The sequence below is a fragment of the Hibiscus syriacus genome, unplaced genomic scaffold (assembly GCF_006381635.1).
Source record: "Hibiscus syriacus cultivar Baekdansim isolate YM2019G1 unplaced genomic scaffold, ASM638163v2 tig00003715_pilon, whole genome shotgun sequence".
In the NCBI taxonomy this organism is placed as follows: domain Eukaryota; kingdom Viridiplantae; phylum Streptophyta; class Magnoliopsida; order Malvales; family Malvaceae; genus Hibiscus; species Hibiscus syriacus.
Window position 1 is genome coordinate 2,212,511 of NW_024061980.1, and position 27,024 is coordinate 2,239,534.

Genomic DNA, 27,024 nt, shown 5'->3' on the forward strand with positions numbered 1-27,024 from the left:
CATTTATAACTTAAATTGTTCAAACCTATGTTATCCAGGGAGGAACATAAACCATAAACCAATGTTGTACATGTCTTGTCCAGCCCATGTCTTCAAAGTAAATTGGTCCATTGGTGGGGCTGCAATCCGAGCAAGGAATTTTTCTTTTACAATTTGTTGCTTGGGTTATGTATCAATACTTTTTCTTAATAAAAATTTAAAATATCTAAAATTATAATCAGTGTTTATTATTATCATTGTAAACTAAATATATAATTTCGATATTTTTCTTGTAACATTGAAACTAGCTACTCTAGATCATATAATGACTATGCATGGAAAAAGTTAAAAATTCAACCAAAAGACTTGAATAAAAAAAATGTATACGAACATATCTGATTACATCGACAAATGAACCACAAAAGAGAATTAAGTTATTGAAAGACAACCGAGAATCGTAAATCAGAGCCGAGCGTCGTGAGAAGCTATCCACTAACGCAAAATCGCACTTCCAAATCAAATCCGATGATTCATAACAGAGAATATTTACAAATAAACACTATCTCGGTTAGTCGTGACATCGTCAAATTCAACACTAAGAAAACGTAAATAAAAAAAACCAAACGACCAATATAGAAAGAAAAGAATGTGTCACGATAGTAGAATTATTCTTATTAAAACTAAAAGAAATAAAGAGAAAAGAACCGACTATCGATAACCAACATCAAAACTAATGTTGTCGTCGGTTAAACCAAATTAAATAAGAAAAGGTTAATCTAATACGTAGAAAATCAATTTATTTTCTGAATATGTATGGATTTCGGCTTAGATTTTGAAGACTTTATTCAATTGGTATAACGTAATAAACAGTTAAAAGAATGATAAAAAAACTAAAATCATGTTAAAAGACAAAAAAACCGTGTCTAAAAACGTGATTATTGAAGAAAAAAACAATATAACAACATTCTTCTATTATAAGAAGGTATTAATTAAATCCTTTATAATTACTATAAACTTTAATTTATTGCATATTTAATCGAAAAAATAGAGGTGTAATTAATTTAATAAGATTTATTAGATGCTTTAATTACATTTAATTAAAAAATCATCAATTATAATAGTTACATGACTATATTTATATAATTATAAAAAAGTATTTACTTGATGAATTTTGGAATAGGTGTGGTCTAGTCATTTTCCCAAATTCCTTCCTAATGGATTACTTTTACACAAAACAAAACAATATATATTAATTGAAAAGAAATGTTCCAATAACACCTTTAATCCAACTGAGAAAGCGGAGGCAACAACCTTTCCAACAATTGGCGGGCTGCTCTACTTCTTTAGCTAATGTTACGAGGAATATCACCAACATTTTGGATCCTCAATATCTTTCCCATAATCATTTTAAACCAACAATTTGTATAATGGCTGAATTTAAGGTTCACTATCTAGATTTGACCCCACTATGAGTTAATTATTTACAGATTTTTTTCATTTTTAAATATTATTATGTAACTAGATTTTTTCAAGGTATATTTAAATATTAATTTGATTATATCTTATAAAAATTAAATGTAATTTTAATTTATTAATTTGATTATATAATGTAATTTTAAATCAACAGTGAGTATTTGTTGCTTGCTCTGTTGGAAGCAAAATTTATAAAACCTAAAAGAGAGACTTTTCTGTTTAAGCTTCCTTACCTAAAGAATCAGAACACAAAATGGAATTGTAGTTCCCAAGTAAGGAAGAAGCTGACGAAATCATTAAACAAGGTTCATTAGATCTTAATGCTACACAAATATGAATCCGATTAGCAGTTTCTTGATATTTATATCCGACAGAGTATGCTTGCTAAGTTCATCAAAACATGTTAGAAACCAGAGTCTAAAGCTGTAACAAATCAGTACTTGAATCCTGTCATCTATGCACGTTTATGCCGCAATTGTTGAGAGATGAGGCTTATGGTGGTGCCTATGGTGGCTTCATCGGAAAATGGATTTGCGGGGTGTTGGTGGCAGTCACCGAGGTGATACAGAGATTGCGGGTCATTTGGTTGAGAGGTTCTGAAGGAAGAATGGCAGCAGCAGGAGAGGTAGACAAGTATGAGAATCCTGATGATGCTGCTGTCGAGAACAGTGGCATTGGCGTAGCACTGACTTGACTTTGCATTGGCCAAGCCCAGTTGGGGAGGCCATTCGGAGGACCATTTTCAACTCTTGTCATCGTTGCTCTTTCCTGCCCACACATATCAAGAATTTGGGTGATGCATGGATCAATCTAAGATTTCGTTGAAGAGACGATAAAAATAAAAATAAAACAATGTCATGTTTAATGAAACATCAAGTGCATGAAACTACTTACATATGGCATGAAATAATGCCATGTTTTGATTCTTTCAAGTTAGTTTCAAGTTGACTAACATCTCACTCACCAAAAACATAAGATCATATACAGTCCCTAAAACTACTTACATAATTAACATTCCAATCAATGACTAAAAACCCTTCGAACTTGCACATGTTAGATACCATGGTTTGAAAAACAAAGCATTAAGTTAACAACAATACCAAATTTAGGATGGATACGTGAAATTGAACAATACAGGGTTGGTTTAGGAAGTATAAAAGAATTAATTGGGATGAGGATATTTGCTGTTTTCAAGCAAAAGTCCAGATGGACTGAACAAAGGTTTAAAACCACAGAAGTAGTGCAATAAAGTTTTTACCTCACTAGGAATGTACGCAGGATATACATTATTCCAGAAAATTGGCTGATCTGAAGTCCCCGCTAGCCCTTTGTGAGCTGGACCCACTGTTGCCACAGTAGCGTTTGCCGCCTGTAAAAGTAAATCACGGAGAATAATAGTGATCAATACACCATCTATCTACAACAGGGTGAGGTCAAGGTACTCGACTGTCATCCAAAAACAGGCAGTGTATGTTTCCTAGAACTAGCAAACACCATTCGATCCCAATGCTTGCAACAGACATCATTATTTACTAGCAGGTTGAACAACAATCCTCTCAATGTGGTAAAACTAAAACATACAAGAAATAAGTTCAATTAAGAAGTTACCCTCAAACTCTTCCTGCCATTTATGTCAATAGAGCCAGAACAAAAATGGGGATGCCCCTCATTTTCTTTGGACTCGTTCCCAACAGGTGGAGATATCCCTATCCCCAGGTTTAAATCAAGGTTTTGAGTATTGCCAGAGTAAAAACAGCATTTAAACACAAGTTAAAAGAGCACCAGCCCCAAAAAAATCTTATCAAGCAAATAACCTTTGATTAAGAAGATTATTTGAAACTTTGTCGTCACAGAATTAGAAGCAAGCAGCCAAAAAATGATACCTTCCTTACTGGTATCAAAGATCATATCCCCTTCATATGAACTCGGTTCAAAGTTGGTGACTGCTTCCCTTCCATTAAATTTGATAGCTGCCTTGTCATAGGCCCTGGTTTCCAGAAAACATCAAAACGTAGACATATGTTGGATGGAACCCAATTGAGGATAATAAATCAAGTATCAGGTAGAGTGTAATTCATGATCATTAGGACCTTGGAGCTTCTACTTCACTGTTGAATAGCCCAAGATAAATATACCTGCAAGTAAGCATCGTAATCCCACTATAAAGCACTACCCCAATTGTTTTTTCCTCTTTCAATTTAGGCATCTTAGAATTGTTTTCCCATTCATAGAGAACCGAAAAACAACCCGAGAATTAATTCCACAAAAAATTAAATTAATTGTCGGTTACTTTACTACTGAACCATAGTATGTTTGATACAAAATTGAAGATTCCAAAAACAATTGCGCTCACTTTTTTCCAAGGAATTGCCCCATCCGAGCTTCCCACCGGCCACATTTGTGCAGCGTCACTCCTCGATATTTTGAGCTTCCCCTCGAAAAGCCAGTACTCTGCCGCCCAAGTATGTGCACAAATTCTTCCTTTGTCAAATTCTTCGTCTGTCCAACAAAAGAAAGAAGGCCACAACTTAACTATCATTCACAGTTCAAACCATTTACCTTTATAGTGAGTTTCATCAATCAATATTTTCTACAGAAGTAATCAAATTCCAACCTGTTTCAAATCGTCTTCATAATCACTAAGGTTGAAATTGATATCAGCATCAACACCTCGGAATTTAATAGCCGCCCGATCATAGTCTCTGAATCAAACATACCCTTATTTAGAAAAACTAGGATAAACCTAAGTTCATAAACTAAATTAACAGATTATTTCCAAGTAATTTACCTAGCTGCAGCATGAGCAGTGTCAAATCCACCTAGAAAAATCAAAATCGAACCGAAAAAGGGAAAATTTGATCAAAACATTCCGAAATGAAGAGGGAAAAAAACCTTAATAACAAAGTTATCAACAAAAACAAAGCAAAATTAATTCATTATATCCATCATACCCAAATATACTTGTTTCCCGCGATCCCTGAAAATAAATAAATAAAACTGAGCAAATTTTCAAAAGAAAATTCAGTTAAAACTACTTAACAAACCAGGTCAAAATTCAGTTACACGTAGTAGCCAATCAGAAATTTCTTTTAAAAGTAGAAGTTCAAAAGGAATGGAAAAATTACCAGATATGAGATTCCCATCTTCCATTTCTTCTGTAGAAAGTAACTCCTCGATACTGTGAACTACGAGAGCGAGGTCCTCTACGGCTTTTCTTCACCGTCTTCTGTGACGGTTGTTGTTGCTGTTGTTGTATCACCTGCGGGTGACCAACTTCTTTTCCCTCGAACGACAGATCGATCCAATTGTTGTAGTTACCACCGTTTCCCGAGCTTTTCCCTTCGAGTCTACGGAAATCAGCTCCATCTCCCTTCACCGGAAATAGTTCCTTAGTAACCACCAGCGGTGCGCCGTCGTTTTCGTACTGGCTTCCTCCACTCCCGACTTTGAGTATGTCGAAGCTTAGAGTGAACGCGTCTCCCTTGGCGCGTGTGGAACACGACTCATTATCATCGTTTACGATTGACGAATTCGAGGTATCGGATTCGTCCATTTGGTTTCCAGGACATTCATTGAGCTTATCAGTAGAGAAAAGCACAGTGTCAGATTCTTGAGTCGACTCAGTGGACGAGACATTGAGATTAAGATCTAGCATTTCGACTCAACTTCTTGTCGAATTGAGCTTTGATTCGCTAAATTCTATAATAAAATTAAAAAATACTTAACTCTGATCTTCAAAAACAAATCATTAGTCACCGTTTCTTTTTCTTTCTGTTCTTTTTTTTTTACTGTGAAAATAATCAAAACCTACGGCAGTAACCGATTCAATTACAAAGCTAACTCGGAGCTCCCAGAAAAAAGGAGTTTTGAATATTAAAATATATATAAAAACAAAAAACTTGGGTTCGCTTCCGTGTGACCGGGGAAAAGGAGGAGATGGAAAAGGGAAACGGCAGCGTAAGGAAACAAAGGAAGTTCAAAATGATGCTGGCATTATTGAATTACTCGGCGAATAGTTTACAACAGAAATAGATGATCGCCGACTAACTGAATCCACAACAAATAATAGGGAGAGAAGGCGATGGGACCTATGAAAGAAACATTACAAAATACAGACTACATTTTTATCAAGCTGCAGCGGAATATATATATATTTCAGGGGAATAAAGGTGTCGGAACGATTTTATAAAGTATTTTACGTAAGGATTGTGATACAAAAGGAGAAAGAATGATTACAAAGAAAAATCCAAGAGAACTAAGCTGAAGAGGAAAGTGATAGTGAAAAAGTTGATTATAAAGGTGATGTTAAAAGTGATTCTAAAGGTTATTTTAACCTTGATTCTAAATGTTATTCTAAAGGTGATACATAGCAATAAATTGTTCTAACAAAGGTAAAAATACTAAAAAGATGATAAAAATACTTGAAAGACGAGTTAAAAATTTGTTCAGAAGATGAAACAACTCCTGATGAAATATTATACGAATTAATATCATAAACAAAATCTGATAGTGATGAGGATAAATTTATATTTATGTTAAGAAGTAGTTCTAATAAACAATTAGAAGAAATACCTAATAATGAACAAAAGGTAATAAAATTAGGTAGCATAATTGGAGAAGAAAAAGATTTCTATGATGAAATGATAGAGAAAATAAATAAAAATAATATTTCAAAGAAATACATAAAATATCAAAATTTAAAATTTAGAGTCAAAGGCACATTGAAAAAATCAATGGAAATACAATAGTCAAAGACACAAAAGAGGATTAACCGAAATCTCACTATTTACTAAAGAAAAAATTAAAAGAATTAGGCATAAATATCCGGAAGTTAAGTATTTTCATATAGGAATAATTATGATAACCAAAAGAGCATTACCTATGAAGGGTCATGATGTACTAATATTAGTCGTATCGTTAGATAAAAGATTTGAAAACCCCATAAAAGCACTTATAGGTGGTATTCAATCTAATTTACACATGGGAGTTATCGGATTTAAAGTTAAAGAAACTATTTTATTTCCATAACTGATCCATTAATTGAAGAATGTTTATGTTTAAGAATTCAAACCAAGAATTCTTATATTAAAGATTTAGCAGAAGATCTAGCAATCAGTTGAACTGTTATAAACGAATATTAGACGCCAGGTTATCATTAAATGGAGATGCTGGTCTATGTGCATAATTAAAGCTTAAACCAACATGGTTGGATCGAATTAGGGAATTAAAAAATAAAGATGAAATGTGTTTGAAAAGAGTAGAGCAAGTAGAGAATGAAGAGAATAAGGATTTTGAGATTAAGTCTGATAGGAATTTATACTATAGAGGAAGGGTGGTGATTCCAAATAATGAGGAATTGAATAAGGATCTATTGACAGAGGCTCACTATAGTCCATTAACGATGCACCCGAGTGGAAACAAGATGTATATGGATCTTAAGAATCAGTATTGGTGGTCAGGAATGAAAATAAGTCGCCGAATTTGTGTCTAAATGTTTAACATGTCAACAAGTCAAAGTTGTGCATCAAGTTCCTTCAGGATTATTGCAACCACTTGTTATTCCTTAATGGAAGTGGAAGAATGTGACAATGGACTTTGTTACGGGGTTACCTCTGACTCCGAATAAAAGAGATTCGATTTGGGAGATCGTTGACCATTTGACCAAATCAACACATTTTCTTCCTGTCAGAACAGATTTCTCTATGGAAAAATATGTTGCGTTGTACATTAGAGAAATTATTAAATTGCATGGAGTGTCTGTTTCAATAGTTTCTAACCAATATCCTCAATTCACCTCGAGATTTTGGAAATCTTTACATGGAGCATTGGGAACGTGACTGAACTTTAGTACAGCTTTCCACCCTCAAACAGACGGACAATCCGAAAGAACTATTCAAATATTGGAAGATATGTTACGAGTATGTATAATTGAGTCCAGTATTAAGATGACACCCTATGAGGTGTTATATGAGAGAAAATGTCGTACGCCATTAAATTGGTATGAGCTTAAAGATTGAAGTGTTCTTGGTCCGGATTTGATTCAAGATGTGGAAGAAAAAGTTCGGGAAATTCAACATAATCTTAAAGTGGCATTTGACCTGCATAAGTCTTATTCTGATCTTAAGAGAAAAGAAATTGAATTCGAAGTTAGAGATAAAGTTTTCCTGAATGTATCTCACTGGAAGAAAGTATTAAGGTTTGGATGGAAAGGGAAATCGAGTCATAGATTCATTGGGTCATACGAGATTGTTAAGAAAAATAGGACCAATGGCATATCAGTTAACTTTGCCACCAGAAATAGAGAAAATTCATAATGTTTTCCATGTGTCCATGCTTCGGAAATATAGGTTTAACTGTTCTCACATCGTTGTACTGGAACAAATAGAAGTCCAACCAGATTTGACACATGATGAGAAACCAGTGAGAATATTGGCATACGAGGTTAACCAGTTAAGAAATAAAATAGTTCCATAAAGTAGAAGAATATGAGGTTAAAGTTTTATGGAGGAATCATAAAGTAGAAGAAGCGACGTGGGAACATGAAGAAAATATATGTAATCAATACCCCTATCTCTTCGTGCAATGAAAATTCGAGGATGAATTTTCTTAAGGGGGGAGATTTGTAACATCCCAAAATATCATGTTAGTGATTAAATTATAAAATTTTAGAATTCAGTGACTAAATTGGATAAATTGAAAAGTTCAGTGACTTAGTTGAAATATTTTATATAGGGTTATTTAGGAAAGAATGAGGAATAAAAGGACAAATTGGTCATTTGACCAGGTAAATAATTAAAATTTGGTTGTGGTTATTTTATAACCACGTGGAGCTCATAATTGAGAAAACAAAGGATTTTAGACATCTCTTCATCTTTCTTCCTTCTCTAGCCGTGAAACCCCATAAGCTAAGGTGAGTTTTTCATCTAGTTAATTCTTGAGATTTAGGTGTGGTTTTGATTGATTAAGCATTAGGAAAGATTATGGAGACAAAAAGGGATATAGAAACTCAAGGAATTGTAAGTTATGGATAATTAAATGTAAGAGGTGTATGAGTGAAATTGTGAATAAGATGAAATAAATGAATTTGGAAGTTGGAATTGACTTGTCATTAGTTTGAATAAGAAGTAATAGGTGTAAGAATAGAGTTTAGAACATATTCAAAATTTAGTAAGAATATGAGTTTAATGAATCATGGTGAGATATTGAAGATAATGAGGTATTAGAATGATAAAAGATAGTTATAATGATTATAGTTGAGTTTGGTGGCATGAAAGACACTTTATAGGTGGAAATTAAATAAAGTGTTAATGATTTTCGGGTGATGGGAGTACGTTCTAGGTTGGTAGTATCGGTGTTTGATAAATAAGTATAGATACTACAAAGCCATATTATGCGAAAATATTATGTAGGTATCGATATTGCATAAACAATATCGATACCATAAGGCCTATATGAACTTGTTCTTCTTAGGGTATCGATACCGGAAGGGTAGTATCGATACTAAGGGTACCGATACCATAAGGAAGGTATCGATACCATTTTGGAAATTAAATTCCAGAATCGGGAAAGGGTATCGATACTCAAGCATAGTATCGATGTCATTATAAAGGAAGTATCGGTACTATACCTTAGGTATCGATACTACTTAAAGGGAAAATGTGAATTATGTTCTTCAAATAGCTTAAGTTATTAAGATCGAGTCATAATGTTTAGGGTTATGATAATTATCTTGAAATTACATTCATGTAGATACCGAGCATAAGAAAGTTTTGGAACAGTTGACGAGTAAGATTGATTGAGGGAAAGACAAAGAGATATAAGTGTGCTGCTTGGATTAGTGAGGCTAAGGTGAGTGCACACTTGTAGAATATACAGATATAGTACGATATGGAAATTAGACTTGTGACAAGTCTAGTTCCAATATATTTAATACACGATGGCATAAGTAGAAGCATAATCATGAATGGTAGTGTGTAAACGTGTCTTGATTGCATTACATTATATGATAGGTGGCACGAACGCATATGATACGCATTACAAAACAATGGTCTAAGTGAATATGTATGAGAATGTTACATGAAATATGTGATAAAAGTTACGAAATTATATGTCTATGAGATATAAACTATGTGAATTCTGATAAAGCCCATGTTATGTATGTAACATCCCAAACTATGGGTTAGTGACTTAATTGTAAAGTTTCAGAATTTGGTGATTAAAGTAGAAGAATGGATTAGTTCAATGATTTATCTAGAAATAAATCCTAAAAGTTGTTAGTAATTATTAAAGGAATTAAAGGGCAAAATGGTCTTTTTTATCTAAAAGATAATTATCTTATCTTTTTATTAAGAGATAAGCATGTAGGGAGATATTTCTTCAGAACTTCTTCTCCTTCTTCTTCCTCTCCTCCCGTATCTCCAAGCTCAAAGGTGAGTCTTCTACTTAGTTAATTATTTGTTAAGTTTAAGATTAGGTTTTGATCATTAGATGATAACTAAGCTTAAGGAAAGCTTAAGTTATCTTAAGATCAAAAGATAAAGGAGATAAAGAAGATTAAAGATTATAGGTTCTTGAATGAAATATTAGAATAGAGTTCATAACAAGAATTGAAAGTTGGATTTGACTTGTTATCAATCTAGGTAAGAGATATGAAGTAATAGAATTGGATTTGAAACATGTTGCAAAATTTATGTAATTATTAAATTACATATGGACGATAGGATTTTGAGGTTTAAGATGAAATAAATGAATATAGATTGGTTTAAGTTTGTGTACTAGAGTTAAGACTGAAAAGGGGGATGAAACATGAAGGATTTAATCCAAAATGAATGAATTTTTGGGTTCAAAAAGAGGATTCTGGGTAGAGTGCATCGATGCATATTCATTGTGCATCGATGCATCAAGGTTAAAACCCAGAAATCGTTTGAAGGTGTATCGATGCACAAGAAGTGAATCGATGCACTCTTTTAAAATAAATACATCGAATGCAATTCGTGCATCGATGCATAAGTAGTGCATCGATGCATCCCATTAATAATGAAACATCGAATGCAATTCGTGCATCGATGCATCCCAGTAATAATACAACATCGAATACATTTTATGCACCGATGCATCAGTAGTGCATCGATGCATACCTTCATTAAAAGATGAAATTGACTTTTCTCTTGGTCTAAAGAGTGAACTATTAGAGTATATTAGTTATGATATTGATATAGATCTATGTATGATTATGTAGATATAGAACGTGATCCCGTTCTGAATCAACTGAAGGATTAGAATCGAATCAAAGCAAAGCTAAGGTGAGTGCAATTTAATTTATACTTATATTATTGAATAAACATTTGGCTTGCGATGAGCCATTGATGGAGTTACTATGGTAAGAAGTAACTCCTAAAATGTTATTTGATTGGTGATCAATGTTATGATTTATGTGATTATCAGATATATAAGTTATATGGAAAGTATATGTGAAATAAGATATGAGCTTATATGAATATGTGATATGAATAAAGCTATAAGAAATGATTTATGTGAATACATGCATTTGTGATGCGTGTTATATGATATTAGATATATGTTTACACATACATATGGTATGTGACCGAAGAGAATGAACATGTGATTATAAGATCAATGATTACACGTACATTTGGTACGTGACTGAAAAGAAAATATATATGTTCATAAGAGAAAGGATATGAATAAGTAAATTGAACTGTTATGAATGTTAATGCCCATGTTATGTGATAAGAGAGCTAGTGGTATAGTTGGCATGCCAAGGGTCGAGGGTTTACCTATGTTCTTCGGAACATATGGACTGTTTACCTAGGTTCTTCGGGATCTATGGACTGGTCCTTCGGGACGAATACTGAACAAAGGTTCGGTGCCCCATGAGGGAATTGATACGAGTTGTGGTGACAGCATTAGTGCACAACCTCAATGTAATCACATACCTTAAGTTCTCAATAGTGTACATGGGCTAATAAAGAGATCAAACAAACATACTGAATGTGATATGTATACGATGGGTTTATAAATGGTTATCAAAGGTAAGTGGTTTGAAATGTGTTACATGAACCGTATGATGTTATGTGTGTTTCTTAATGATAATGATGGTATATGTTTATGTATGCTTATGTTATATGAAATATTATATGTTTTATATGTCTCACTAAGCCTATGACTTAGCGTGTAAGTGATTTACACGTAGGTACCAAGAAACGAGAAGAGCAAGAATAGAAGTGGCAAAGACAGTATCATTACTAGAAGATCAGATCAGAAGTAATTGACAAAGTATGTACTTGGTTATGTTTAGAATGTTGGCATGTAATAAGTGTTAATTACGAATACTCTGATCGATTTTGTATTTTATGGTCTTATGTAAATTAATGTATTTCGTTTTAATGAAAGTTTTAAAAATTCCCGGGATTTTCTATAAGAGTCAAAGTTTGAAAAGTCAATGTGACACCTCATACTTGTATTCGGGTTGGATATGAGTTAAGGGTGTTACAATGTAGATGAGAGCTATAGGTATAATTGGCATGCCAAGAGTCGAGGGTTCTACGTGGTCCTTCAGGACATATATGTAATCCATTGGAACATATATGATGTTCTTTAAGACACATATTTGGTCATTTGGAATATATATATGGTCCTTAAGGAGATTTCTATGTGGTCCTTTGGGACATTTTATATGGCACTTCGGTGCATTTCTACGCGGTACTTCGGTGCATTTTATATGAGTTGTGGTGACAACATTTGTGCACAACCTCAATGCACTCATATACCTTAAGTTCTCGGTATTGTATCATGGGCTAATGAAAGATGTAATTATGGAATAACATTAATTATTGTGATAAGTTATTATGTGGGAAATATATGTCTATGTATGTTGCTTTGAATGCGTATATAATTGCATGTACAAATTTCATTATAGCATTATTATATATTGTGCCTCACTAAGTCGATGACTTAGGGTGTGAGTGTTTCACACGTAGGATCAAGGAAGTCCGAAGAGCGAGGATAGTCAATTTGGATAACATCACTCCTGCAGATATCAGATCAGAAGCAACATAAACATTAGGTTATTTTGTTATAGTAATCAATGTTGACATGTAATTAATGGTTTAAGTTGTATATGCTCCGATCAGTTATAACTTTTTGTATTGAACTTTTGTAAATTATTGTTTTATATAATATAAGTTTAAATTTTCTATTATTTTTTGTAAAAGTATATTGTTTTGAAAAGTCAATGTGACATCTCAGACTCGTATCCGAGTCGGGTATGGGTAAGGAGTGTTACAAGATCAATATAACAACGAATAAGTGTAATCTTGATCAGTCGTGATGATGTTAAATTCTATCTCAAAAAAGATAAACAAAGAGAACGACCAAATGACAAAAAAAAGTACTAAAAGGCAAAAAAAATGTATCAAAAATGAATAATTATTAGAAACAAAGATAATATGAAAGAAAAAAATAAAAATATTAACAACCGCAATTAACATCAAGATTAAGTAAAAAATGAAAGAAAATAATAAATCCCATTAATGTATTTTTAATTCGAACAGACGAATATTTACAAAATCACAATAAAAGAAAATGTTAATTTCAATAATTTTCTATACATTATGGGCTAGTTAATTTCAAAAAGTAAATCTTAAAAGTACAATAGAAAAGGAATTTTAGAAGTATTGTTTAAAAGTACATTTTAAAGTTTAATTATTTGAATTATTGTTAAAAATGAGCTTAAAATAATTTCTTATCAACTTTATTATTTTATATTTGTATAAATCGTATGCTAAATTTATGTAATACTTTTTAATAATTATAATCTAATTTATTTATTTAATAATTATTATTTGTATTTCTTTTTAGAAAATTAGATACCAAATATATTTTTAGTATTTTAATTTTGAATTCAAGTTTTCATTTATTCAAACATGTTTTCTAATTTTCAAAAATTTAAAATAAAAATTATTTTCTAATATATATATATATATATATATATATATATATAGAACCAAACTAACCCTAAGTGTTTCAGTAATATCAAATTTTTCCAATAAATTAGATTTGGGAATATTGGATAAACCCATTGATTTTGAAGTGTTAGTTCTTTGAATTTTAGATTTCGAAAATATATAATTTAAATAATATAAAATATAAATATTAAATTTATAATTTATGTAGATGAGATGGATTATAGAAAATGTGACCCATGTATATGTAGCATATAAAATAGGAAGTCAGACAAATCACACCTGTAGCATATAAAATAGGAAGTCAGACAAAAGTAAATGTGCTAAAAAGATGATAAAAACACTCGAAGAACAAGAGTTGTAAATTTGTTCAGAAAGAAAAAATTCTTATGAAATATTATACGAATTAATATCAAAAATAGAATTTGATAGTGAGGAGGATGAATTTATATTTATGTTAGGAAGTAGTTCTAATAATCAATTAGAAGAAATACCTAATACAACCTCCGATAGTGTATTATTCTAACCAAGGATATTATATTTCCTATCTGAAAGGAGTTGTACAACAATTTTCAATGACACCTTTAGTAAGCCAACTGTAGTGGTTACAAGATCCAAATTCAGTATATCAAGAAAGTTATGTTGAAATTATAAAAAGGTTGAAGTACTGTTAAAACCACAATAGTTAGGAACCAAAAAATAAGAAATAAAAGATTTTTATAATTCCGGTTTAGAAACAAAAATATATAATTTGATTAATGAGGTATGGAAAATCATATCACTAATCAAAGAGAAAATTTTAAAAGATCTCTTTCTAAACTTTCTGAAACTTTAGTTGAAGAAACAACTAAAGAAAATAAAGCTGAAGAATAATTACTAAGCACCATAATCTATAGAGATTGGGAAGAATTAGAAATAGGTTTTTTTGAAAGATGAGGAGATAAACAATCTTCTTGGAACATGCCAATATTTTCTTGATAAACGAACAACAAATCATATTTTAGAACAATTATATAGATTATGTTTATATAATAAAGCTAGAATAATATTATCAAGAGAAATATTTTCAAAAATAGATAGAACAATTTGTAACCAGTAAGCTCTGTTCAAAAAAGTTTTTTCTGAATATTTCCTACAAGTTTATGTCTATAAAAATATTATTGGAGAACAATTTTCAATAATTAAATTTAGATTAGATCATAAACCGTTCAATATAAAAGTATTGAATAGGGTTTTGTTAGAGAAATAATTGTTCAAAACTTTTCTTTTTATCATTTGAAAGATTTTTCAGCCTTTATAAAATTTAAGTTATATACTTATATTCCTCAGGATGATCATAAATCCCAATATATTTCAAAATTCTAATTTTTTAATTAGAAAAAAAGGGAGGCGACTAGAGGAAATGTTAAAATTTTAATAATATTTAAATTTTTTTTTTTTTAAATTCTAAGATCATGACATGTCATTTAACGGAAGAAATTAAAGTCATTGATGTCACAGACACAAAAATGGTAATGTTTGTAACATTAAGTACTAAGATGAGTCAAAAAAATACGTTAAGTACTTAATTGTGAAAAACAATATAATTTAGATAATTATTTTATATTTAATCCATTAAATTATTATTTCAAATTAAAACGCGACAATTTTTTTTTAAAATTTAGATTGATAATTTAAAAAAGTAACTCGAAACTAAAATTTCATTGAAAAGCTTAGCCTATAAGCTTGAATCAATACTTTTATTTTTCATCCCCAAACGCGAGAGTGGCATGGTAGTTTTTTTAACTCAAATATCACTCCTTAAAAATTATGTATTATTATGATATCTATTTATATATTTTAGATTAATATTTTTTAATTCATGAAAACTAAAATACATCTTACTTATTGTGTTTTTTTTTCTACGCGACAACGGTACAAATATATGTTGAGTTAAATAAACGAAAATTAAAAAAATCAAAATAATATATTATTTTTATAAATCTTAATCTAAAAAGAAAGAAACACACACAAGCACGTGCTGAGCTACGACGACAATGTGTATATATTAGTCTTATATTCAATCACTCAATAAATGCAAGTTTAAAATGCTATATTTAAATACTTGTAAATTCACATATCTAAATAATATGAAATTTGAAAATCTTATGAGCTTCTTAAATCTCATATTATCTAATTACGAGAATTTTTGAATATTTAAATATAGTGTTTAAATATATATTTATTGATTAATTGAAAATAATACTAATATATGTGTGTTGTTATCTAACTTATGCTCATAAAATTATGTGTTTATCTTTATTTTGGGATAAAATTAATGTATTTTTCTATATATTTTCACTCTTACTTTTATTTTATTTATCTTTCCAGTTCAAATTTAAAAATTCGATCGACTTTTGTCAAATCAATAAATCTAAGTTTGAGCACCATTAATGTTAGAAATATAAATGTCAAATGTAAAATGATTGAAAATCATCTTCGAACATAACTACATTATACAAACCAAATAATATATTGCTTAATATGTCATAAAAACATGTTAATTTAAAAATAAAAAAATGAATATGACAATGAATAATTTTGTAAATATGTTATAACTGAGTAGGGATGGCATACAAGTTCAGTTTTGTGGGTTACGCACCGTACCCTCTCCAATTGGGGCATGGATGTGTATAAGTTTAATAGATAGCGGATGGGTGTGGATGTAAAAAGTCATACCCGCCGTGGGTATTTAGTAGGTGATGGGTTTGAGATTTTACCCACTCCGCATCCGCCCGTTCCGTATTCGCCCGCCCACTAACTACGCACCATATAAATCTTGTAACATTATGAATTTAGATATAATTTTAAAGACTATTTCATAAATCTTAAGATTTTATATGACATGATTCGTAATTTAACAAAATGTTAGAATATAAACATTTTTAGAATTAAAGATTGTTGTTTCTCTATCTTGAATTGGTAGGTATAGACGGGTTACAATCGAATACAGACGGACATGAGATAGGTAATAAGTATCTAATTAAATAGTGAGTGTAGGAATATATTTTAGAATATACTCACGTGAAAGTGCATAAATTTAAAAAATTCAACCACCATAAGTGATGGATAGATAATAAAGTTGAAAATATTATGAAAGTGTGGGATAAGGAAATGGGTATATGCGCCTGCCTCACCCGTTTGCCATCTTTATAACTGAGTAAACAAACGGCCACCATGGAAATATGAAGTTCCTGAAAGCAATAATGAGGATAAGATAGGAATTGAGTAAAATGAGAAAGCCCAGACTCTGGAACCACGCGTCCATCAAACGCAGCGAATCGTACGGTGACTTAAAATATGGCCTTTTTATCATATCTGGTGGTCGCATTTAAGGAAACCTCTTGTTTGGTCCTTGTTCCGTGATTCCAGGGTTTTAACTTTTAACACGCGCCATCATCCATAAGCGTACTTCCCACTTTTAACTCTTTGTACTTCCTTGTATTTTATTCACTTTTCCTATTTTAATCATATCCTACTTAAAGAGTCCAGCGATTTGACCTAAATATCTCTCTATAAACATAATATGTACCAAATAACACCGTTGACTAATATTTCTCTAGTTAACATCCTTTCGTCTGAGATGGTAATAAAGTGCGCTTCTGATAACGCGTTTTAGCATGATTTTAGCTAACTGGGATGACACGCGAGAAGGCGCATTTTCGAAAACGCGCCTTACATGAGTTTCTGTTAAATGAGATGTCAGGCGGGTAAGCAGCATTGCAGGCAACGCGCCTTCCATTAAAAGTTATTTAGGTGGTGTTTGTTTTTACAGAGGTAAAAGGTTTGCAGTCTGCGGACCGCATCTGCAGGCATCTGCAGCAGAAGAGGTGGACTAAAAGTCTGTAGTCTGCAAGAAGAAGACTGTTTGTTTTTTAACGTATGCAGACTGCTAAAATGAACTGAAATATAAATAAACTGATTTTTTAAACTTAAAAGAGTTTTGCAATACTGAGATTTAAATAATTTTAGTTTTACAATACTGAAATTTAAATAATCCATACAACTATAATAATAAATTATTTAAAATAAATTAATCTATATTTTAAAATAAATCAATCCATACTAATAAATTATTTAAAATAAATCAATCCATACAACTACAATAATAAATCAATCCATATTTTAAATTAAATCAATCCATACAAATAAATTATTTAAAATAAATCAATTCATACTAATAAATTATTTAAAATAAATCAATCCATATTTTAAAATAAATCAATCCATACTAATAAATTATTTAAAATAAATCAATCAATATTTTAAAATAAATCAATCCATACTAATAAATTATTTAAAATAAATTAATCCATATTTTAAAATAAATCAATCCATTACTATACTTTACCCCTATATCAATTAGGATAGAATATAATGATAAGAGATATTATATATACTCTTAAAGAGAGAATTTTAAACTTTAATGATAATACTATTAAGAATCATAACCACTAACCATAAAACTTATACAATAAAATATTAAATGGGAACTCATGTACTGGTTCAAACCAGTATTATAATGAACCATTGTCCCCACCAACATGTTATCATCTTTATCACTTGATGGAACATGTAGAGATTAATTAGTATATATACATATATATATATATATATATATGTGCGCGCGCGTGCGCGCAGGTACAACATCCAAAGCACAAGACAATTAGCAACACAAGAGAAACAGTCAAAGATGTCTAAGGTTAGGAAGAGAGCTGTTCTGGTGGGATGCAACTACCCAAACACCAAGCTCAGGTTGCAAGGATGCATCAATGATGTGTCAAGCATGGAAGAGTTGATCGTGAACGAATTTGGCTTTAATCAAGACAATGTTAAGTACTTGGTTGATGAACCAGGCACGTAGCCTGAGGGTTTGCCTACTCGTGCAAACATTATGGCTGCACTCGAGGAGATGGTGGATGCTTCTGCATCAGGTTATATACTGTTTTTTCACTTCAGTGGACATGGAACAACCTTTTCATCCTTGAAACTTGGCGAATCTTACCAGGTAGAAGAAGCAATCGTTCCTTGTGATTTAAATCTCATCACCAGTAGGTTTCTTTCGTATGACGTGTTTCCTTTTGTTGTTTTATATATCTGTATCTAATCATGGTTGTGCAGACATGGACTTGAGGCGCTTGATTCAAAAGCTACAACCAGGAACAAGCTTCACAATCCTATCAGATTCATGCCACAGTGGCGGACTGATTGACAAAGATAAAGAACAAATTGGACCTACTAGAATGAAGGGTATACCACTTCCAGTTTACTACAAGTCTAGGGGCATTTCTATTGGATCCATAATGGATTACCTGCATTCGGTTACGGGTGCATCCAAACTGGAACAAATATTGCGATAGGTGTTGCAAATGCCGTAAGCACCGGGGCAAATATTGTGGAAAATATTGGCTCTGGTTTCTCAACAATCTTTAACAAAGAAGTGAGCATCTTGCATCACATTCCGACCGGAGCATGAGCAAAGGGCGGTGATGAAGGCGAGGTACTGACGGAAGGGTCTTCTTTTGAGTGGATGCCAAGCCAATGAGACATCGGCAGATTTGGAGGGGAGCCCGCTTACCGAAGGAAAAGCTCACGGGGCGTTTACCTAGCAGTGGTGAAGGTACTGAATCAGAACAAAGGGTTAACCAACAAACAGCCATTATTTTGGGCCGTGACATATACTATATAAAATAATACTATAGGTAGGTAGCTTGTGATAATAGAAAAAATGCTTTAATAAATTTCAAGTCCAATTTTCCCAAGTTGCTATGTATATTAAATAAAGGGTAAAGTATATGAATGGTCACTGAACTTTTTTAAAGCTTTCATTTAGGTCCTTTAACTTTTAAAACTTGCAATACAGTCTCCCAACATTTAGTATGTTTTCAATATGGTCCCCCAATATTTAGTCTGATTGTAATATGGTCCCCGACGTAACTATTGGGGGACCATATTGCAAAATTTAAAAGTTAGGAGACCTAAATGAAAGCTTTAGAAAAGTTCAGTGACCATTACTGTACTTTACTCTATTTTTTAAATAGTTGTTATACTTTTTTAAAAAAATAATATTATATTTTTTATTAAAAAATATTTATATAATTATTATTTATTTAAATATATTAATTAATTATTATTTGTGCTAATTATATTTGTTTGCCTACAGTTATAATGTAAAGCAAAATGCTACTACGATTAGATGAATGATATCTCAAGACATTTTAATGATATGATAATATTTTTTTTAAATTTATGTTAATGTTTATTATTTTTTTTAATTTAAATTTATCATGAATTTATATTAATTTTAAAATTTTGAAATATTTATTAATTAGGAAAATGATCGTATTTTGGAGACATTTATTCGAAACACGAAGATACTGACGTCAACACGTATTTGGTCGTATCTGTCTTCTGCCAGATTCGGGTATATTGCGAAAGTTGTTGGCGGTTGCAAACTCCAACCCATCCTAATTTTCGCATTAATTAAGAGGTGGAGACCGGAGACACACACATTTCATCTTCCATGGGGAGAGTGTACAATTACATTGGAGGATGTCTCAATGCATTTGCGGCTTCCTGTTGATGGAAATATTATGTGTGGTGTGACCGATGGTGATTGGTATTCAATATGCATGGAGTATCTTGGAGCTGCTCCGCCAGATTTCAATGGAGGTAGAATATCTTTATCATGGCTAAAAGTCAATTTTGAAGTTTTGAATGAAAATGCTTCTGAGGATGAAGCAAAGACATGTGCTCGGGCTTATATACTACGAATCATTGGAGAAATATTAATGCTCAACAAATCTCGCAATCAGATGTATTATATGTGGTTGCGTCATCTTATTGATTTTGATGAAGCAGGAAGATACAATTGGGGTGCCACAGTTTTGGCATTTCTCTTTAGAGAAATGTGTCGTTCAACGAATTATAATAAAACTGCTATAGGTGGATGTCTCATGCTTCTCCAATCATGGGCGTGGTTCCACATGCCTTTCTTATGCCCGATCGTTAATAAACCATATGTATTCTCCTTATTATTGAGGTAATTTTAGAACTAAATTTTGATTTAAATATTTTTAATTAAATAGGGTGATATTTAGTTTATATTATATTTCATAGGTGGTCGATGAAAAGAAAGAATCATAGAGATATCCCTAGTGAACTAGAGGAAAACCGTTAACCCTTATGTAATTGCATTTTCTATTTCAATGAATGTCTTTGTTTCTAATATTTAAATGTAATTGCATTTTCTATAATTTCCCAATGTATGTGTATTTTCTACCTAAATTTTCCACTTACCTCTTACTTCAAGTAATTAACATTTTCAATTTAATCGAACATTACCCTAAAGTACTTTAACCTACACAACCTTAATGAACCTTTGACCTACAAAATCCTTCACCACTTTTACCTTAACAAAACATATAACACTTTAACCTAAATTCACTCCACCTTAAATACAAAATTAAAAAATATCTTTGACAATTCTTAAATCATAAACGGAACAATTTACATAATAAATTACTAATTTATAATAACTCTAAACCATAAACCTCAAATCTTTACCCTAACTAAAAAATAAAGCAAAGACGCATACCTTGAAATGCTCTTTCCACCGTGACGCCACATCAGCTGAAAAGAGCATCACCGGAAACACGCCTTATGCCCACATAAGCAAATCCTGCTAAAGCGTGTTATCGGGAGCGCGCCTTATTGCCACCTCAGACGAAAGGGTTTAGTTAGAGAAATATTGGACAAACGATGTTATTTAGGGCCTATTAGATTTATAAGACGATATTTAGGTCAAATCGCCAAAAAGCTCTGCATTCGTTAGATATTAATTTAGTTTACAAATATTTAAAAATAACCATTTAAAAATATTTTTATATATTATAAAATTCAAATAAAATAATTAAAACTAACTGTTAAAATTTCAACCACAAAACTCAAAAATCTATTACACATCCAATTATACTTATTTATTAAATAAACTTTTATAACGTCTCGTTTACAAAATTTAATAATTTAATGAATATATGTTTGTCTTTATGCAAATAGAAATAATTAATTTTATTGATAAATAAAAAATATCTAAAATTATAATGAAGGTTTACCATCATAAATGAAAATTAAATATATAATTAGAACTTTTTCTAAAACCATTAACACGAGAAACTAGTCAGTAGAGATCACACAAAGATTATTTATGAAAAAAATAAAAAATCTGACAAAAGATAGATACGAACATATCTAACAATATCGACAATCTAACTACAAAAATGAATCAAGGTACTAAAAGGCCACTAACAAATTGTAAATTAAAGTAGAGCGATATGAGAAAACTATCCATGAACGTAAATCACGTAACTAAATCTAATATGAGGGTCAAAAATAGAAAAGATCAATATAACAACGAATGAGCGTAATCTTGATCAGTCTTGACGATATTAAATTCTATCTCAAAAAAGATAAACAAAGAGAATGACCAAATGACAAAAAAAAAATACTAAAAGACAAAAAATTATCAAAAATGAATAATTATTAGAAACAAAGATACTATGAAAGAAAAAATAAAATATTAACAATCTCGATTAACATCAAGATTGAGTAAAAAATGAAAGAAAATAATAAATCGCATTAATGTCTTTTTAATCCGAACAGACGAATATTTACAAAATCACAACAAAAGAAAATGTTAATTTCAATAATTTTCTATACATTATGGGCTAGTTAATTTGAAAAAGTAAATTTTAAAAGAACAGTAGAAAAGAATTTTTCGAAGCATCGTTTAAAAGTACAATTTAAAATTTAATTATTTGAATTAATTTTTAAAAAATGAGTTTAAAAACAAAAACATAAAATAAAAAATATTTTATAGAACCAAACGGACCCTAAATGTTTCAATAATATCAAAATTTTCCAATAAATAATAGTTAGGTATATTGGATAAACCCAATGATTTTGAAGTGTTAGTTCTTTGAATTTTAGATTTCGAAAATATATAATTTAAATAATACAAAATACAAATATTAAAATTATAATTATAATTTATGTAGATGGGATGGAATATAGAAAATTTGACCCATGTATATGTAGCATATAAAATAGGAAGTCACATAAATCATACCAAACATGTAACATCAATATCACTATTAAAAATGACAAATTCTTTATGGAAATATAAAGTTAATCAAACCATGACTTAAAAAGCACATGTTTAAGGAAGCCAACGATACTGCAATAAATAAAATAATTGTGACAACTTGAAAAGGAAATATTACAAGAACCCAAGGAAAGAAAGCGACTGTTATTTTATGTTAGTAAAATTATATTCAAAGATTTTGAACAATTATCGTATTTATGTTAACCATAAACATATTGGTACGTGCTTTCGAACAAATTTATTTAGTATAGAATGAATTAAATTTAAAAGATATAAATTTTATTAATAATCCATTAGTTTATTTATCTAGATCGATTCGGGTCGTATATTTATTTTTAATGAGGGAGTCTCCTTGATAGAATTTTCTGCAAACATAAAGACTAAAACTTGAGATTTTAGTTAAACGATATTAAGCTACTTACCACTTGAAGCACTCTTGTTGATGACGTTTTATTTTTATCGTAGCTAATACATGGAAATTAAGGAGTGGTTCGACATTATATTCCTTTTAACTATGAATTTGAATAGTTTAGTTTACAAATGTATATAAGTTTTTTTTCATATTTAAAATTAAACATAAATATTACCTTATAATTTTTCAAAGTAATATAGGAAAGCAAACAACCTCCAAATGTTTACAATGTGTTTTGTGTTTGAACATCATTAATAAATATCCCAAATCATCCCCTCAAGATCCACTTTACTTAATGTTTGAATTTGGTCCACATACATGAATCCTGGTTTATGGGGAATGAAAAGGGTTCGTTGCACCAACCTGTGTTCATTTTTGGGGAATAATCTCAGCTTCCAATGGAGAATAAAAACAGAAGATCTGATGTCCCCTTTGAAGTTAACAGGTAACAGGTTGCTTATTATTGAATATAGCCCTAAACCAAAGCGGAAGACATTATATCAAGCCTAGGTTCGGCTGATCATATTCATGGACAGTGGCAGAAGGTCTCAAAATATAGTGTAATCAAGCCAGCCAGCTAAGCTGCTTTTTTGTAACCAAACATGTGACAGCTGACTTTGCCATTGTTCAGGAAATTAACATAAAAGAGGAAGAGGTTGAGATTGTAATGCTTTTGGGTCCTTTACATTGTTTCGGCCTAACAAAGTGGCCCAAATTGAAAAGACATGAATCATCTTTGGACATGAGAGAGTTGAGTTGAGATATCAATAAATAGTCGTTTAGAAATATTTGAAAAGTAACTTTTTGTAGCTGTTAGAACCCGTCATGTGGGCGTGACGAGTTTCAACGGTCATTTTGAAAAATTTTCACTATAATAGGAGTCGAGTTAATAGAGTTATATGGGAACCAAATCATGCATTTGTGGGAAAAATATTTCAGAAATTTTTCGAAAAATCATTTTGGGTCTAATTACTCTGACATTGATGATTCAGAATCAAGCTCGTTTTAAGATGAGGAGTGGGTAAAAGAGTTAATGAAGTTGATTCTTGATCAACATAAGAAGAAGAAGAAGAAGAAAAAGAATGAAACCAAACCGACGCAGCAAACGACTTATCGAGAGGAATGAAAAGAAAAAAAAAAGAATAATGTAAAAAATTAAGAGGAAGAAAAAGAGGAAAAGTTGTTTATTTTGTTGAAAAAATATTATATATATATATATATATATATATATATATATATTGAGAGTTTAGTTCAACGTTATTGATAAATAAAGATTGTTATTGATATTGATAAATTATTCAAAACAAGTACAATTGACAACACGAGAATACAATTACAAAGGTTTTATCTACCCGATCGATATTTTGAAATATGTGGACAGTGCTTATTGTTTTGGCCTTATCCTCTGCAGTGGCCACAAAGCTTCAGCAGATCTTGTTCTCGTTGAGGATCATCCATATCAATGTATGTTGGGGCCAATATCATTCGTAATTGTGGATTAGGCAACCATTCTTCAGTAACAGTTGGTGGCCAATATGCATCGTTTGAGAGATATTTAAAGTCACAATTGTATATGCTACGCATAGTATGCATGCTATAACAATCATCAGTGTATGAATATGGGTGTACATTCACATGCATACATACGGCAACCGCGTGAACGCATGGATATATGAAGGCTTGAAATCAACCACAATCACACCATCTTGTATTAAGATTATCAGTGTAGGTTGCAGAATTTCCACCCTCACGTGGTCGAACAAGTGCTTGGACAACGTAATTAAAATTGAGTCTAACAAAATTATGAACATACATTAATGTTGCATGTGTTTGATTTTTGTTCATTGCTTTCTCCAGATCTTGCCTAATTTTTGCCTTCGTTAATCATTATCTCTACTGGGGCACATTTGTCTTCCCATACTTTACCCAATATGAAGTACATCTCCCGAACCATACTTGCTACCGGAAGATGTCTAGTCCCTTTAAGCACTAAATTGATACATTCGACAAGATTGGTTGTCATATGATCGTAACGTCAACCTTGATCATCATATGCCTATGGCCATATTTCCCGAGGTATTTCAGCTGCAAACTTATAAACCTCTTCCCCATATTTCCTAAGTTTTTCCAACCTTGCACAGAAGTTCGGTTGTAGTAAAACATATCCTGAAATAAAAAAGTTAGATTTAAGTAAAATAATATGTGAACATAAATAAAGGAAAATAAAAGAATAAGTTACTCATATTGATAATCTTTTTCTTGGTATTCTTATTCTTAAACCTCGTCATATCATTGAATGCAATATTACGTATACAATATGCCAGAAATACATCGGGAGGCGACCACATACTTACCGATTTGTCAATCGTGGACAACAATCCAGGTGAACTGTTTGAGATCATACAAAACCCATATTGTGGGACAACATGGGAACACAAGTTTGACGTAAAAAAATTCACGTTTCTTCATACTCATGTTTAACGATGGCAAAGGAAATAGGGAAAATGTTTCTGTCACCATCTTGTGCAACAACTATCATTAGGACGTGTTTGTATACTCCATGGAGAAAAATGTCATCCACTTGAACCATTTGTTTTTAGTAACGAAAACCTTCAATGACTGTATACTCCATGGAGAAAAATGTCATCCACTTGAACCATTTGTTTTTAGTAACAAAAACCTTCAATGGATTGAAAACCCAGAACAAGCCTCCAAAAACTCTCTTCCATGGGATAACATGTCCATCAAACGTAGTCACATGATAAGTATAAGAGCAAACAATGGTTCCTAGGATGAAAATTTTCATTGCGTGCAACAGATGTGGGAGCTCATTGTATGATTGTTCCCAATCACCATACAATAAGTATAAGAGCGAACAAGGTTTTTGGTTGTTCAATGCTTCCATACAAAGTAGAAGTTTTGTGAGTAAGCCAATTAAAAGAGAAACGAGCTATTATCAATTCGGTGACAGAAATAATATCTTCGTTATATTATAAATTGTCACTATCATGCATGAGGTTTCATATAAGCGATGATGTAAACCTTGCTAGTATGATTGAGACATACTTATATTATTCTTTGTCTAATGTCGATTTGTTTGTAGAGTTTGCTGATCTCTACCTTGCTCGTATGGTTGAGGATGTTGCTTCCAACTCGAATTTCCTACCAACTTAGACGAATGACGAAGAAACAAACATAGATGATGGAGACCTAGAAGCATGATTCCAATTTGTACGTGAACGACAATAACAAAAAGCATGGAGAATTGAAGAACTTAATATCACTTATGACGAGTCTACTGATACGAAGATTAAAACATCATAATGAATATTGCTATGTTTATGATTTTATTTATTGTTTAAGGTGTACGTAAGGTTAATTCTATTGACGTCCTTAACGTAATGTATTAAGCTTGTTGTGTTTTCTTCTTCTTGTTGTAATGTTTACGGTTCGTTGTTTTCCTCTCCATAATATAATGTTTAATGGTTAAAGTTAATGTTTATAATTCATTGTTCTTCTAAACAAACTCTATTACAATTTGCTTAACTTTTCAGTTATATATCAATATGATCGTTGGAACTCATCACATTAAGAAGATAAAATAACAACTGAATATTATTTTAAGAGTTCAATCTTATTTTTTTCAATTTTCTATTTAAAGTAAATAATTGAAAAAATAATATTATTTTAATTAAACTCGTCACCTTAAGAAGACGAATTTCGTAGAAATTATTTAAATAATAAAATATAATATAATAATAATAATATCTTTCGAAGCTTGTCATATCAAGGTGATAGTTCTCCATATACTATAGAAAATAATGTAGACCCTAAAATAAATTTATGACATCCCTATATCCCAAAATTTATTTTCTGGTTGTACTACTTGGGTGGGGTGGGGGTCCTATAAACATATGTATATGAAACTTCACTTAAGCCGATATATTTATTGCGAGGTGTTTGGTTTTCTTAGA

The 27,024-nt window shown here is 31.2% G+C and overlaps 1 protein-coding gene and 2 pseudogenes across 1 annotated transcript; 2 read left to right on the plus strand and 1 right to left on the minus strand.

The window, feature by feature from the left end:
- Nucleotides 1-1,671: 1,671 nt before the first annotated feature.
- LOC120181267 lies at nt 1,672-5,362 on the minus strand (annotated as a pseudogene).
- Nucleotides 5,363-18,128: 12,766 nt separating this feature from the next.
- On the plus strand, nt 18,129-18,887 carry LOC120180779 (annotated as a pseudogene).
- Nucleotides 18,888-20,035: 1,148 nt separating this feature from the next.
- Nucleotides 20,036-20,521, plus strand: LOC120181278 (protein MAIN-LIKE 2-like). Its single transcript, XM_039186447.1, has one exon. The coding sequence runs from the start codon at nt 20,036-20,038 to the stop codon at nt 20,519-20,521; it is 486 nt and encodes a 161-aa protein (XP_039042378.1).
- The last annotated feature ends 6,503 nt before the right edge of the window (nt 20,522-27,024 follow it).